The sequence below is a fragment of the Coloeus monedula genome (genome assembly GCF_965178545.1).
Source record: "Coloeus monedula genome assembly, chromosome: 13".
Classification (NCBI taxonomy): domain Eukaryota; kingdom Metazoa; phylum Chordata; class Aves; order Passeriformes; family Corvidae; genus Coloeus; species Coloeus monedula.
In genome coordinates, this window is record NC_138793.1 from 1823065 (window position 1) to 1839975 (window position 16911).

A 16911-nucleotide genomic window follows, 5' to 3' on the forward strand; every position below is an offset into this window, starting at 1 on the left:
ATGAACACTCAAAATGTGCAGAAAAATCAGTGTGGTAAGATATCTAATATAATTTGTCATTATAATCTGCATCAATTTTACAAAGTTTTAGTAGACTGTGATAGGCCTGTCATGGGGTGGTGTGCTGTTGGGAAAATGTTCTTCTTGCCAAATTTTGGATACTGTATTGGATATATAAAGGTTAAATCCAATTACTTACAAGTAGTAAAGCACACCACTACAAAGTAACTTTTTTTTTAAATTTGCTAATATTTATCCACATTTTTGTTGTATTTTAACTTTCAGAAGCCCCAAATCTTACAAGGGTTTACAATATCCAATACCTGCTGTGTACTATTGCAAATTATTATCAAAAAAGTCTTTTTATGATACCCCAAAGACTAAGAAACAGATTTTCCAAGTTTGTTTACCCACCTAGGGTTGTATGTAGGTGCCCAGAGAATACTTTGTGTTGCCTCTCTAACCACCTGATTGAGGGCTCTGCTGCTATGGTGCATGATTTATGTCTCTTGTAACTCAGTACCATGGAGCAGCCTTGTGCTGTTGGACTCTTCCCTTACTACTCTATAGATTTTCAACTCTATTTGCACTCTGAATATTTTAATTGTTGTGTATTATTTACACTTAATGCACCTTGCAATTGTGAATTTAATATTTAGTAGCTTACATCACACTTAACAGTTAACTAATAATTAAAGGCCAGAAATATTAGAATATTTCCTAACAAAGGAAATCATGCTCAAATAACAAACTGTGGACAGAAATATTTCTAGGCTAGGTGTGTTTGTTGTTTGTGGGTGAATAGAAGTGATGTAGCTCCATTTTGGCTCACTTTCCCCCCCTTTTTAAAAATACATGCACATACTACATTTTGGACAGGTTTATTCTAATACTGAATAGATTAATATACAGCAAATATAACAATTTTAATGAAGTGTTTTGTGTTTGCTCCTAGATGTGAAAACAGATCTGAACTTACTGCTTGAATGCCTTAAATATCAGATGGACTGCCCTGTGTCTCAGAGAGAGGCTTTGATCACTATCTATTCAATTTGTCAACAAAACAGTAAGAAATGCTTTTCCTTAGAAACAATGCACTCATTTATGTTCATCACGTATGTTAAGAAACTGATGAGCATTGTAAAAGCATTGTCTAAAGGATATAAGGTTTGAGATGTTGTAAAATCTTAGAAGCCTTTTGTTTTGCAGAGAAGCAAAAGCAAAAGTTTTTGTTCTTTTTTTCTCTTGTAGGTGAAGCAAGTGAATACTTTCGAGAAATTGGTGGTTTGATGTTTATAAATGACCTTGCCAAGTCGAGTGTTCATTGCATAGTAAAGGAAGCAGCTTTATTTACATTGGGGATTATTATAGAGAGTAATGGTAATAAAAATAATATTTTTTGTATTTCTGAGTGCGTTTGGCCCCGTCATTACTAGTGGTTGTGCTTTGTCTCCCTTTTTTTTTTTTTGGTCTCACAAAACGAGACTACAAGATTGTCAGTTGGAGCAAGGGGCAATAAAGGTGCCCCAGTTCCACTGTCCATCCCCAGATTTGATCAATGCCTTGTTGATCCGTGCACAAAGGATGTCTTTAAATTACCAGACACACCCGTACTCCCCCTCTCCCTCAGCAGCAAGTGCTGAATGACTCCTAGATTGTTCCAAAGCTTGCCAGGGTCCTGATTGGTGTAGAACTCACTGCAGGGGGAGCCCTCACTTCATAGTCCTGCCTTGTCTCCACTCGCCACATACAGGCCACGACTGAGACTTAATAGTTTAGGATTATGAGTGGCTTACTTTAGGACTTAATGGTTTTCACTTTCTATTTTCAGTGTATTGTCAACAGACTTTGTGTACTTCTGAATTGTTTGAAGACCTCATTTTATTTTTAATTAAAAAGGATTCTGGTGTGAACTTGAAAAGAATGTCCGTTTACGTCATCTTAGTACTGGTTTCAAATAACAGTAAGTTGGGTTCTTTTCTGTGTTACAACAACACTCTTTTTCTATTTGCCAATCTTCAGTACAGAATTTGGAACATTTGATAAGTAATGTTTTGGTAAACTTAATTTATAAAGATGAATGTTTGCATGTAACTGAACCTGAATTGTCTAAGTAGGTCATTGCTCACTGGGATTTCCTTAAACAGCAGAACGTGGTTTAGTTCTAAAAATACAGTTTGCAAATGCAAAGCCGTAGTTTCTGAGAGTGTATAGAAAAACCATAGAAAGGTGTTTTTCCCAGTATGTTGATATGATTTTGTATTTTTTCTGGGGAGGATATGTACTCGGTAAAGGGAATGTATGTATGTAAATTAAACTTGATGTTAAGATTTTGTCTGCATTTGCATTTGTCTCTGGAGTCTTGTGTGTGTTCTCTTTTAGAAAATGGGCAAACCCATGTCAGAGATACAGGCTGCATCAGCCTGCTGCTGCAGTTATTCAGGTAACCACAGACAGATAATAGACTGGTTAGCAGTTATGTTGCCTTGACTCTTTGGGACTTGTTTGCATTGTCCTTAACAGAACAACTCTCCCCACCTCTGAGAAGAATCTGTCAGATGAAAATACTGATCCCTGCTATCAGCTCTGGTCTTCTGTGTGCAGCACTCTCTGTGCCTGTGTGAACAATCCCCAGAATGGTATGTTTTCCCTAAAAATTGTGAAAGAAGTTTAAAGTTATTCTTGAAACTGGTAATACTTTGGTTTCGTTTTTACTGTTCAGCTGAAATTTCATTTCATTACATTCTGATTTGGGGTCCTTTGTTTCTATTTTTCCAGAAGATAATCAAAACATTTGCTGCTCCGTTTTTCCCTATGCCAAAGAGTGGCTCGAGAGTTGCACAGAGCCTGAGATAGTTCGTCCCATTTGTTCATTTCTTGGTCTCACAGTTGCAAATAACTGTAAGTGCACCTCAAGCTTTACACAGTTTTGCATTTGTTAAAAGTAAGTTTAATTAGAGTTAAATGGTTTTTTCTTTCTTGTCAATCTCTACAAAGTCACTTACTGTTCTTCCAACTTTGACAACTGTATTCCACCATCTTTACTTAGACTGCACTGTGCTTAAGCCCACAAATAGCCACAAACTGGTTGCATTTCACAAGGTCAGTAAAAACTATTTGGAAGCTGTTTTGATTAAAAGTATTTCTAAATAAAAGTCATTATTACATGACTGAAAACAGTGACTTAGGTAGAACTCAGGCACGATGTTTGCCATTTGTATGCGCATATTAGGGTCACTGTTTCCTGTAACTATTTTATATGCAGTTACTACATTTCTTGAGATTAATATATATCCAGCTTCTGCCGTACAAGAAATGTAATGACAGAAAAACTGTGATAAACTTACTTGGTAAAATGCTAAAATAATTTGCAAACTGTATTGCTTAAATCACATTTTTTCTGTTTTTCACTAAGCATACGTACAGAAATATTTTGTTTCTATTGGAGGATTGGATACATTAGCCAAAGTTCTCCTTGAGCTTATGCATGATTCCTGTTTGAGTCACTCGAGCATGAAACTTGCAGTGGTAGTAACAAAGACTCTGGATGCCTGCATTGCTAATAACTGTGAGTGAAAAGATTTTTTTAATCTATGATAATTCTAAAATGCAATTTTTAAAGTCTCGTGTTGGTGGAAGAGTTTTATAAATGGATGCTTAAAGGCAGTTAAGTTATATACATCCCAGTGGATGTTGCAGATTTTTTTAGAATTCAAAGGTGTAAATGGGGAGTGATTCAGTTCATCTGAGGTGGATTACTTTCCCATTATTGCTAAAATAAACACAGTGAAATTTAAACCCCACTGAAAATTAAAAGTAAGATGCTAGAGCTAGTTTGGGGTAGGTAAAGCTGAGCACTGGGCATGGCAGTCAGTTTGGATCCTGGAGTTAGGCCTGTGCCTGAATAATAAATTGTGTAGCTTTAGGAAGCTTTAGTAACTCAGAGGTGGAGCTGAACAAATGTGGTATTTCTGCAGAACACACATCTGCTCTGATTTGCTGGCTGGGTAGTGCTCTCCCACTGAGGTCTTGTGTATTCCATCAGAAGGTTTGGAGAAACCTGTGTTCCTGACAAATCTGTGCTGTGGCCATCGTTTGTGTACCTGCCACTTCTGCCATAAGAGCTTAAAATGGAAGTTCACAAAAGTTTAAAAGCATAACCCTGCACTAGTTCTGAGTGTAGTTTCAAGTCAGTTGGTGTGTGACAGGATTAGGCCTCAGCATGGATGTTCCCAGTTTCAGGAAGGGCTTGCCCTTCTTTTTGTGGCAGATACTCTGTGTCAAAGCTTATTCAACTCTTTCTGGCCTTATACTGGAGCTGATAAAGGATGTGGAGAAGCTCAGCAGAGATCTCCAAAACTTGCACAGTGCAAAGCCCTTGTTTATCATTATCTTCTACCACATCTCCGTGGAGCTGGGAGGAAGGGCAGGGTTGGATTTGGGAGCAGCACAGGAGGGATGTGGTAATCTGAAGTGTTAAAGTGAAAGGCAGAGCAGGACAGGGCTGAGCAGGTCCAAGGCTTTGGGGGGGTCTCTAGAGTTTCCTCAAAACCCAGCATTTTATACTTGGATGATTCCTACACACTTATTATCTAGTTTCTTTTCCTTCCAATTGTTTTAACAAACAGCTGCCGTGGGTGTTGTCTTGGCAAAGTATCACACTGTGTCAGAGCTGCTGAAGCTGCTGTCCAATGAGACACTGAACACAGGAGAAAAAATCAGTATTATTCTAACAATTGGACACTGTACTGAAGTTTGTGGTAAGATTTGCTTTTTCTTTTTTCTTTCTGTCAGCTTCTCCTAAGTTTTCATACACCGACTCCTCCAGTGGTGTCACTTCATCAAGACTGGAACGCGAGGGAGAGTTCTATTAAATAACGTTAATATTTGGAAAAAAAAGTTTTTTATAATGTTCCATCTTTACATTTTAAAGCTTTTTAGTAGGAAGTGTCTTTAATAGCTTTGAAAAAGTAGACTAATATGCAAGAACTCAGAGCTGAGTGTAGGGATCACAGGGAATAATTAACCCAGACCTGAAACTGCTGCAATCCAGACAGAGCAAATGAGTTGTCCTGAGCTCTCTTTTCATGGTCCTTGGTGCATACAGCTTCTGTCCACTGCTTACAAGGCCAGTAATATTTGTAAAAGCCATGTAAGAGCATTGGTTTTGAAGTCACATAAGCAGTACGTAGCCCTGAAATGTTTTTTTGTCATGTTCCTTAGGGCTTGCCCAAGCATTTCTTGGGCATATCAAGCATACCAAAAATACAGCACTTCAGTTGGTATTTTATGGTAGTACAGGCAAATAGAAAGGGAAGTTCATTTGTACTACTGGTTTTTTCTCATGTATGTTCAGATAAACAAGAAAAGGGGATTATGTTCAAAAATTCTGAATAATTTTCATCCTCTGAGTGCCAGTAATGTGCAATAATTAGCTCAATAGGTCATAAATTTATTTTAAAAGACATTTTTTCATGAAGAATTAATTGAAACAAGGCTTAATGGAAAATGTCTTTTGAATAGAAAAATGATTAAACCAACAGAATAAAAGCTTCTCTTAAAATGTCAATGCTGTCAAAATAAAAATACTTTCTTTTTAGAATTAAGTTTAAACAAGAAAACTATTTTTAGCAAGTTATCAGTTTTATGAATACATATGCAAATGAGATCACAATTTTAAAAATTAGCTAATTACATAGTAAATGAGGAACAGATTGGCTAGACCAGGATTAAACTACTAATTTTATTAGAGTTTTGCTAATTATAAACTTTAAGGTTTTGATATTTCTACATCTCAGGGCTTACAGAAATGTAGCATTATCTACTCCAAGAGCAGGTAATGGAGGAAGAGAAGTCATAATTCGAATGTTTTAGGCCACAATTAAGTGAGCTTGGAACTCCATCATATAATTTGTCTCAGTCATCCTTCAGTTTTCTTACAGAAATTTGAGTTCTTGTCAAATCATCCTGTGTGGTGTAAAGCTCTCCTGCTGGGTCATTGCAGCAGGCTCAGGTCTGTAATGCAAATCTCTTCTTCTACAGAAACTTAAGGAAAGTTGCTACTATTAGCTCTTAAAATTACTGTGAGGTTAAGGTGTCTGAGGCTGAAACCAGCCTATTTTCCTTTACCATGTCCTGTTGTAGAAGAAAACCAGTGTGAACTGCTCCAGAACAATGGTCTGCCACTTATGATTCAGGTATTGACAGAATCTCAGGACGAGGAACTCATCAAAGCTGCTACATTTGTGCTGCAGAACTGCAAACAAATGAGTAAGCTTGCTGTTTTTGCTTTAAAAATGACAGTGATTATTTCCATCTCTGTGTTCTGCTGATTCCCTAAGTGATTTTAACTGTGGCAGCTTTGTAATTCTGTGTACTCCAAAAGATGTTTGTTTTCTGCAGAGAAAGTTGCCTATTTGCAATGAAGAACTGTCTTAGGCAGAAAAAAGAGAAGTAAAAATTCCAGTGATGTTGCAATAATGCATTTGTGAAACCTCTCCATGTAGTTAAAAAACTTTCTTTCTTAAAAGCTTTCCTGTCTAGAAATTTTGTGGAAAATACTAACATTGTCATTGAACACCCCATGGGTGCTCTCTTCCTGGGGATGTACCACTAGAGAGAGCAAATAAACAGGAGACAATCAAGCCTGAAATCACTGTGACTACATTCATTTCCAGTATTAAGAAATCCTGATCTTTCTTTTTGAAGTACACTCTTCTTTTGAAATACATCCTTATTTTAAGGTACATTAAGCTTTTATTAATTATTTGTACAATACTGCCAATGAAACAGAGATACCTTTTCTTCTAATCACTAGAGCATGGAAGGTATTCAATTCCTATTTAGTAAAAAACAAACCTGTATCTACACTTTTGTGCTGAAAGCATAACTGAGAGTTTTGTGTAAGATTGAGAGGGTGTGGGGATTTGTAGTGTCCATTAATATGGAACTGCTTTTTGAAAAAGCAGAGACTCATACTGGTTAAAAACCTATAGGGTTAGGTTTAAATCAATGAAAAAGTATTTTTTCCACAGCATCATTGTGCAAACAGTTTATAGTAACTGTAATTACAAGCTCACCTCTTTTAACTGCAGCTTATATTTGAAGTGTGTTAACATTTATGTATAAATTTAAGTTTTATTAAAATTGCTATTTTGCATTAAATTATTGGGGCTGTCACCCACTAAAATATGATAAATACTTTTTGAGATGTTAATTGATAAAATTTTAAATATTAATGTTGTTTTATATTTTAAAGCTGAGCAGTTGTCTCTGAAATCATATGATAACTCATTAAATGTGAACAGTGCAGAAGAGTTGGGTGTGCAAGTCAGAAAAAGATGTCTACAAGACTACTGGAAGAAAGCAAAAGAAATTTTACACAGAATAAACTTGATGGAAAAAGAGCATGATGAGGTTGGCCTATTTACCAAAATAGGATAAAACTAATCACATCTTTCCGGAGTTCAGTGAGAAAGAGAAAGTAAACCTTTAAGATAATTTCAATGTGAGCAAAAACACCAGGAAAAACATTGGATTTGTATGAAACTGCAACCTGCAACTTTTATAATTATTGTAGATCAGGCTGAGTTACAGGTGTGCAGAGAATGGGGGCATCTCTATTTTATGAAGTATTCTATTTTATTGTAAAACCAGATTTCTTACAAGACAGAAAAAGAAGAAAATGAGTTTATTTTTAATTGCTGGACATTCAAACCTATAACTTTAATATTTGCATGCTTGAAATGCTCAGGGTTGTACAGCTGGGGTGGGATAGATGATAAAGGAGAATGTGAACATAAGCTGAGATAAAGCTGTTTCATATTTCCCTAGTGCTTTATAGCTGCTAAATATCTGTGGGTTTGGAACAGCAAGTTTATGAGTTATTTAGATGGATTTTAAGTTCTAGCAGTGCCTTGCATTAGTAGCAAATTCATTGTTTCAGTCTGAAATTACCACTTAGTAAGTATCCCTTCAGCACCTTCAGTGGCATTGCTGTCTTGTTGGCTTTCAGCTCGGTCAGGGGGTTTTCTGAAGCTTCTCTGGAATTTACTTTGCCCTCAGAGTTACACTATCTAGTTAATCCTGTTACTAGATTTATTTAGCATTTTTACAGAGCTCACATAGTCACTAACCAGTATTTTTCAATACAGGGAAGAGTGCAAGGAGAAATACTTGTAGATGAACCTTCAGTAGCCAATTCTGAAGCATTAGAATCCCATGAAGTGAATCCTGCTGATCCAAAGATGCACACAGAAAGAACACATAAGGAAATCTGCTGTCCACAATTGACCTCAAAGTTGAATAATCAGGTTCTTGCTCCATCTGCAACTTCTGCTCCACAAAAAAATGAAACAGTGAACACTATGGATGCAGCTTCTACCAGACAAACTGAACAGAGGAATAATCCATGTTCAGTTACTGAGCTGCAAACAGACAGTGTACCTCAAAGTCACAGTATAAATGGAAAAACTGCTTGTGTAAAATATCAGTCTGGTCTTCAAGCAGGGTAAGAATCTTACACCTAAGCAGAAACACTAAGTTGTTTTTCTTCAGTAATTTCCAAGCTGAATGTCAGCCTTTTAAATTATCTGTTACTATCTTTTTCATCTAGAGAAAAGACATAGCCTTTTTGGTGGCCCACTAGAGATTATGCTGTGAAAGTGTTTTTGAGGTCACAGATCAAAGCTTATGGTCATTGTAGTAACAAAAGCTCCTGATCTCTTTCTCTGAGTGGTGGTGTTGTACAGACAGCCTGTTTCAGGGCATGTTTTCAGCATAGTGGTGAAAATCATCCCTGGCTTTTGCCCCAAAGTTCTCACTGATGTAACAGATCAAGATTTAACCCATTGGTTTGGATAAAACCACAATGGTTTCTGTAATGTGCACTTACTAGGAAAACAACAGGTAGACAACTGCTCAGAAAAATTTTGAAATTGAAGTGTCTGCAAAGTAGGGGGCAAAGTTTCAGCACCTCTGCTGTTCTCCCCTCATGTTCCATTGCTGCCCTGCATGGGAGGAGAAAGGAACAGCCCTGTTTAGTCATTCTCTGTTCTCATTGCTCTCACACAAATGCTAATTTTCCTCTTTTTCTATTGCTTCTTATGGATATCTTTCCTCTTGATAACCCAAAATTGTTTATAGCCAACTTGCAATCATAAATACAGATTCCATTCTCTTGAGTTTATATCTGGAATATCCTGCAAGACAGTCAATGGAAAAGTATCACCAAAACGACATTTTTGGGGGGTTTTATGTTTTGTTTGGGCTTTTTGAGTTCCACATTTTTATTGTGCTTTTTTGTATGTGTCTGGCTGCACCTTGCTCTATGCAGTTTCCTGGTATTATATTGTTACTTTGCAACTACCACAGAAATTACCATGGTACATTCAGGTAAATTTTGTTTTGCTACTGGTTAGCATAATTTCACACAGCTTCTGTATTTGTTGTTCTGGGCTCTGAAGCACAAAACTATTAAGACATCATTAAAAAAAAGTCTCTCTTTGAACATGTGTTTGTGAACACAGGAATTACTGAAAGGTAACCATGGGTCAGGCTCCTTGCTCCTGCAGCTTTCAGAGAGAGTCAGTGACACAAAAATCCTCAATCAGGGTATCACAGCAGTGTGTTGGTTGCACAGAAGTTAATCAGTGCAAGAAAAGAAGAAACCTAATTATCTTTTGGAGCTTTTGCTACAAATAGTGAAGGCTACAGTATTCTGAAGATTCTGTGAAAGTTTTATGTGCACTAGGTAATCCTTATGTGAATCAGGATTGCAAATTACTCTGGAAACCAGCACCCTTTGAAAGCTCTGCACTCCCTGCTGAACAGACTGCAAGGAATGCCAATCACAGATCTCTGGTAAACAGGTTTTAACATGCACTGATTACATGCTGGGTACCAGAAGTCCAGTAACTTGGGATAATTAGAATAATTTTTTTAGAGTTTTCTCTTTTATATATTTGATTTTATATATTTGATTGTTTCTTTTGTGCCCTTGAAGTGTGTGTATTCATTTGCAGGTAAATGTATGTTGTTTTTATTGTTTTATTGTTTTTAATTTGTTCACATTTTGATCTTCCCAGTGAACAGTTATTTAAACAACCAGCAGAGACTGTCAGAAATATGAAACAGACGTGCACATCAGGTACAAATAGCTACACATATTCCTTTCTGAGCTGATTTTGTTCTTAATGAGATTTTAATTAGCTTTGTGTATGTTTATCACTACTTTTTATCACTTGTTATGTATCATTACATGACAGAGAGTGCATTGTGTGTAATATCCTTTAACTGGTTTGCACAGTGTTGGAATTTTATACTGTACACAATTTTACCAGGAGAACTGTTATTCTACTTTTCTTCTAATACATATTTTAGCTTTCTTTTTTTTAAATTGACTTTAACTATTCAAATGAATGTATCAGAGATTAAGTTTAGTGTTTAATCTGTACTGACCAGTGAAAGCCACTAACAGAAAATGCAGGCTTGGTCCTGTGTCTGTGAGGTAGGGGATAGAACCTGCCTGTGAGAGTGACTTTTGCCTGATGCTGTTCCTACATGTTGAATATGTGTTTAAGAGAGAAGCTTTTCAGATTTGCATTAATCCTAGTCTGATGCATTTATTTCAGAACTGGGATCTGTTCAATCAAATCTTTATTCACTGTTTAGTTTCCTGTTAATTTATAAAATTGTTAAGTATTCATTAGATTAGAATTTGCCAGAATGGGAGCTTTACAGGTGACAAGCTGATCTCCAGGCTACACCTGCTTATCTGAGAATATGTGTTATTCCAGTACATCACATTTTTCAGCATCTGATTCCAAAGAGAAATAAAGTTTATAGGGCTTAGTTAAAAAATATCGGTTTACAGGATTAATTTGCTGTGCTCAAGTTGATGTAATATCCTTTGGGAGAGTGATGAAAAAACACTGAATTGAACATGGTTATTCTGGATTTACAAAAATGTGAATGTGATGCACTGAACTTGAGGAATTTCATTTAGATTTTCTGCTGTTATGTTAATTAAACTTTAATAATCTACAAATAGAAAATGCTGTTGAATGTAGGTATGCTATGCATGATTACCATGGCAAAAGATAGGTTACATTTTCTTAGTGACTTTTTTCCTCCCTCATTTAGATCAACATTCATTCTGCTCAAAGAAAACTGAGGAAGTCAGAAATACTTCAGCTACATCTTCGTCCCATAAAATAGCAGATTTAAGGTGTTCAGGTAAATATTATCATAGATTTTTCTCTCCATACATAGAAGTATATAGAAGTACACAGAAGAAGCCTTAAAGGGTCAGCAGTGCAGTAAGTGGATTGACTTGACAGAAATTTTAACACATTTGTTCTATCACCTCTTACGTAACAATAAATCCTGAGCTCCTTTCCTTTCCTTTCCTTTCCTTTCCTTTCCTTTCCTTTCCTTTCCTTTCCTTTCCTTTCCTTTCCTTTCCTTTCCTTTCCTTTCCTTTCCTTTCCTTTCCTTTCCTTTCCTTTCCTTTCCTTTCCTTTCCTTTCCTTTCCCCTTTCCCCTTTCCCCTTTCCCCTTTCCCCTTTCCCCTTTCCCCTTTCCCCTTTCCCCTTTCCCCTTTCCCCTTTCCCCTTTCCCCTTTCCCCTTTCCCCTTTCCCCTTTCCCCTTTCCCCTTTCCCCTTTCCCCTTTCCCCTTTCCCCTTTCCCCTTTCCCCTTTCCCCTTTCCCCTTTCCCCTTTCCCCTTTCCCCTTTCCCCTTTCCCCTTTCCCCTTTCCCCTTTCCCCTTTCCCCTTTCCCCTTTCCCCTTTCCCCTTTCCCCTTTCCCCTTTCCCCTTTCCCCTTTCCCCTTTCCCCTTTCCCCTTTCCCCTTTCCCCTTTCCCCTTTCCCCTTTCCCCTTTCCCCTTTCCCCTTTCCCCTTTCCCCTTTCCCACCTCTAAAATAAAAGATAAATATTGAAGTAAAGCTGACTTATTGCAGTTTTGGTCCATGGAATAGTGTGGGTTTACTGACAAACAGAACACAGAGTAGCTTAACAGGTGACCCCCTAATTAGAAGAATACTTGAGCGGGTGTTTTTCTCCTTTCTCTGGTTGCAAAGAGGGAGGAAGAACGTGTAGCCCTGCTCATTTCCCTCATTTGCTCTCCTGCTGAGCCTCCTCACTATTCTGCAGCCCTTCTGTTCTCTCTGCCTCACTGCTGTGAAGTACAGGCAGGCAGTTTTATGGCAATCCATGACTACAGCCCAGTTACCCAGGTTCTACTTCCTCGACCTGCTCCATCGGTAGGTCCTGAGAATGCTGCTGGTACTCCAGATTTGTGAGTGCATTTTGTAATCAAGTCTATGTTTCTTAATTTAAAAAAACCCAACAAAACAAAAACCCACAGAAAACCAAAGAAACCCCAAAGCACCCCATAACACACCTTTGAACATTATTTTTATCTGAGTTGTCAAACTAAATTCAACCTGAGCTTTAGCACTGCTTTATCTTAAGGTAGAACATTACAGATATGGACCTGTGCCCTTCCTGTGACTCCTCACACAAGTCCTCCTTCAGCTGATGTAACTTAACTGTGAGACATCCAAGGATAACTAAACCATAAATTACCCTAGGAATGTCCTCAAAAATGAACAGCAAGGCTTCCTATGAGGGAATTCATGCCTAAACTAGACTTACTGTTGATTAAGGTTAATACAGGTAAGTGTAACAACATGAAGTTTCAAAAAAAAAAAAGTATATAATATATATATTTTGGCTCCTGGATGGAGTGCAAATGGAACTGAGGCCTGTGTCTTCCCATCCCACCAATATTTTTACTTCTGTAGAGGATCTGTGCCTCAGTCAGTACTTCTGGACTGGAAGTGCAGTATAACTTGCTTCCATAAAATGTTGAAAACAATTTTTTTTAAGAGAGCAAATACAAAGTATTTCAAGAAGGCACATAAAAATGACATGAATATGGAAAACCTGAAGTCAAAACGATCCTAGTGAGCAAAACGAAAAACTGAACTTTGTGGTGGCTTCTTTAGAAGCTGTGATTGCTATTTCTACAATCCCCTATTTTTCCCAGGGTGTACAGCAGGAGGACTGTCCTTCAACAGTAGAACCTTCACCAAGATGTTACAGAGTTGCCAGCACAGGTGTTCCCACCACAGAGTCATCCTGGAAGCTGAAGAGAGATACCGAAGGGAACTCCGCAAAGTGGCTGCTGCTAACAACAGCAGATCTGCAAGTCGCCAAAGTATGGAGTTTGGTTTCAGTACTTGCAACCATTACTTCGAATTGCATTTAAAATTCTGAACTTTTTTATCTGCTTCTGCTTGTCTTGCTGTTTTAAACTCACTCATGGAATTTGATTTACAATGATTTGTACTAAGTGAGATCTGAACTGGCCACTTCTGTTTTGAGGATCTTGTGTATTTCATGCCATGGTGACAGAAACTCGTAATAGGCTTTGATGAGATTCTCATGTCTTAGCAGAAATAGGCAAGTTCTGAGGGAAGGGAATGTATTAAGTTGAAATAAGTGTGAGTAGATGGATGACATCATAACGAGGTAATTTCATTCTAATATTACACACTTGCAGGTCTAAGATAATTCCTAATGAATTAAATAGAACACATTCTATATTTCTCTGGTTTAAAGGAGGAATTTTGAAAATTAAAGTTATTATATACTGGCATTTGTACTGGTGTTCATCTTATATTTTCCAGAAATGCTGCTGGCCCCAGTGAAGAAAGACAGGCTGCATAAAGAAGTATCAACTTTTAGGAGCAAAAAGGATAGTTTCCAAAGTAAGGGCTTGGTTTGGAAATTGATGTGAAAAGCCCTTACTGTCTATTAATTCTTTTGCAGAACTTTACCATGGGAGGCTGTGCACGGGAAATTATGTTGGGGTTCTTTTCTTTTTTTTTTTTATCCCTCTAGATTCTGACAATAATCTGTATATTATAAGGCCAGAAAATGCATATTCGATAATAATGAAATTGTGTAATGCACATTATTGCACTGCAAAGTTATCTGGCACTTGCTGTGTTGATCCTGTTTTGAATAATGTCAGGGTTACTTCCATAGCATTTGGTATTTCTCAGTTTTGTGGCATGGATTTCTGAAATGGAGAGGTTTAGTCAGGCTCAGAGCAAGTTCAGCTGCCTGCTCCTGGATTCAGCACCACTCCATTATGCAGTTCCAGCCATGTTGTTCCATTAGACCCATTCCTGTTCCTGCTGGGAGCTCTGCTAAGGAGCTGAACAGCTATAAGAGGAACCCTGAACCTGTGCAGCAGCTCTAGAGCAAGTAACCTAAAAAACCTATCAGGAAATTAGTACAGATCTATTTACTTGTTATTTACTTATTTGTTATGAAGTGTTATTAACAGGGCAGAGATGGAAAAGTGAATATAAATCCCATCAGTTTCTGCAGTGCAATTTGGGAGCCCTGTGTTTGCAGAACCATCAGTTGCCCATAAAACCTGGTGTTCTTTATAATGCACAACTGCCCCATTGGTAACAGAAAACTCATCTTTTACAGATGTTATTCTCTAAGACAGCAAAAATGTTAATGGTTGTATTTCTTCCCTTATATTTTTACATAATTCACCAGAAATTGTTTTCAGAATGTGTAGTGGGTACCTGCAGATCTCCAACTACAGTCACACCTACTACCCTCATCACCTTGTAACCAACACTGTTCCTTATGACTGGTGACCAGGATTTTTAAAGTAGGCTGAAGCAGTTCTCTATCATTACTTAAATTCTAAAACATCAATATTCCTTTAAAAGGCATTCTCTTTTGAAATGAGAATTGAAATTTGAATTTTGAAATTCCCACCAGAAATCTATTTTTTGTACTCTTATTTTCAAAAGCCTTGTTTACATGGTTATTTTATTTAATTAATGCCCAGTAAAAGCTAGTGGGTTGATTTTTAAATTTATTTATATTTTTCCCCTTCAGATTCAGAAATTGATTAATTTGTCTTATGAAAACCACTAAAGTATTTTAAAATATAAAAAGCCCAACCAAAGCAACAGTATAACTTCTTGAAAACCCATTACAGCAATATATTATCTTCAGCAAGTACACATTTTCTGCAAGCGGAAGTAAACTGAAGTAAACTGAATTTTCCAGTCTTTCTTCCAAGACCAGATTAATGGCATGGCTCAAAAGATGGTTCTCTCTTAAATTTTAATTCCTAAAACATAACTGGTGTTTTGTCATTTGTTTTTTTTTCTAAGAAAGATGAGTAATGTTTTATTGTTTGGGTTTTTATTGTTTATTCTTTTAAGGCATTCTTTTGACTCCAAGTAGAAAAGACAAATCTAATACTTCAAAGAGAGATGAACATAATAGAAATATTAGGTGGACTAACAACTATAACTTGACACCTGCATATGGGAAGTGTGAGTATTACCAGAAAATTAATTCTCTAATATGCATAACTGAAAGATCAGTGCTTGCATTTAGGTCAGGGCATTGAGAGAAGCACCTGTCATTGTTATTGGAGACAAGTGGCTAAAAATTTAAATAAACTGTTACACTTTCACTCATAGAAATCCACTTGAACATCAATAACACTATTACTTGCTTCTGATTCATAAATAGTCCTTATGTGTTAATGTGGGTTATGAGAAAAAGATCTAAGGAGAATGAGATATTACTAATAAAGCAGCAGTTATATATTCAGATTCATTAGAATAAATGCTCCTTTACAATTTTAGATTCAGTTTTTCAGTAGATTTTAGTTAGTTTAAAGTGACTGACTGGCCTCCTTGTTCACAATTTCATAGCTTTACAAAAAACCCAAGATGCTAACCTGAAGAGACAGAGAGTCAAAGAGATGGGCAGCCAGAAATGTCAGCACTTAAAAGAAATGTGCACACATTCACTTGACAAAGATGAGGTTAGTTATGCCAAGCCTAATCATGCACTCACATATTTATAAATGTCCAAATAAAAGCACTATGAATTGCACAATTTCTTTTTTAGTCACCTTTAACAGGAGCCCAGTAGCAAAATGAACCTTATTTAAAAAATATTCCTGTGTTGGTTCTACTCCAGTCATACTGACTTATCCCTGAATTGAGTTCAGCATTTTTCAGCTGACATCTCTTCAGAATGATGGATCTGGAGGTATGATTTCTTCTGTACTGATGAAAATTTGCACAGTATAGAAGTAACAGAAACTTAAAGGAATAAACCTGCTAGAAGTATAAACTATGTAGGCACAACAGAAATGAAGACAAAGATCATGGAAAGGTACTGTATTTTGGTAAGTGGTGGCAGTGAAGAAACCTTGAAGAACCATTGTTCCCTCGACAGTGTGACCATTTCTTTACAACTACTAAAGGTTGTATTGCCAGTAATATGTTACTTCCACATGCAAAATAGTATGTAAATTTTCATAATTCTTAATGACACGAAAAGAATTCTTTTCAGAGCAATGAAATATGTTCCCTGGCCATGAGCATGAGACCTTTGAGCAGGAGAAGAGCCCGCAAAGATTTCACAGCTGAAGAAATCAACTGCCTTTTGAAAGGAGTCAAAGAAATGGGCAACCACTGGAATTTGATTTTGTGGTCTTACCCTTTCCAGAAAGGACGGACAAGTGTTGACCTTTCCAAGAAGTACTACAGGTTACAGATGCAGGTACTCATCACTGGATTTTCTACTAACTGCAAATGCTATAAGCATTTTCATCACTAGCCCCTGAACTACCTTGCAGAAACAAAGACAGGCTTTCAGAATGTGCATTCATGGGATTGTGCCTGTGTCAGTGCAGTGCCCATGAGAATGGTCTCTGGTGTAATTCCATCAGGGACGGTGCTTGGAGAGAGAGAACTAAAGTAGGGAAATATCAGAGAGCCTTGGAATGTGCCTCTGCCCCCTGACAGGGTACAGAGAGTGGGAGTGTCAGTTGAGGACTCTGAATG

General features: G+C 37.1%; 1 protein-coding gene across 1 annotated transcript; it reads left to right on the forward strand.

The window, feature by feature from the left end:
- TERB1 (telomere repeat binding bouquet formation protein 1) lies at window positions 1-16684 on the forward strand (the record flags this gene model as incomplete). The annotated part of the gene is given in 20 exon segments (XM_082290102.1): window positions 1-34; window positions 956-1066; window positions 1252-1380; window positions 1832-1963; window positions 2383-2443; window positions 2524-2639; window positions 2779-2901; window positions 3416-3568; window positions 4629-4760; window positions 6145-6270; window positions 7259-7416; window positions 8154-8509; window positions 9772-9825; window positions 9827-9861; window positions 11143-11235; window positions 13053-13223; window positions 13696-13776; window positions 15268-15381; window positions 15769-15881; window positions 16418-16684. Coding segments are annotated over 20 exon segments (2559 nt in total).
- Window positions 16685-16911: the final 227 nt, after the last annotated feature.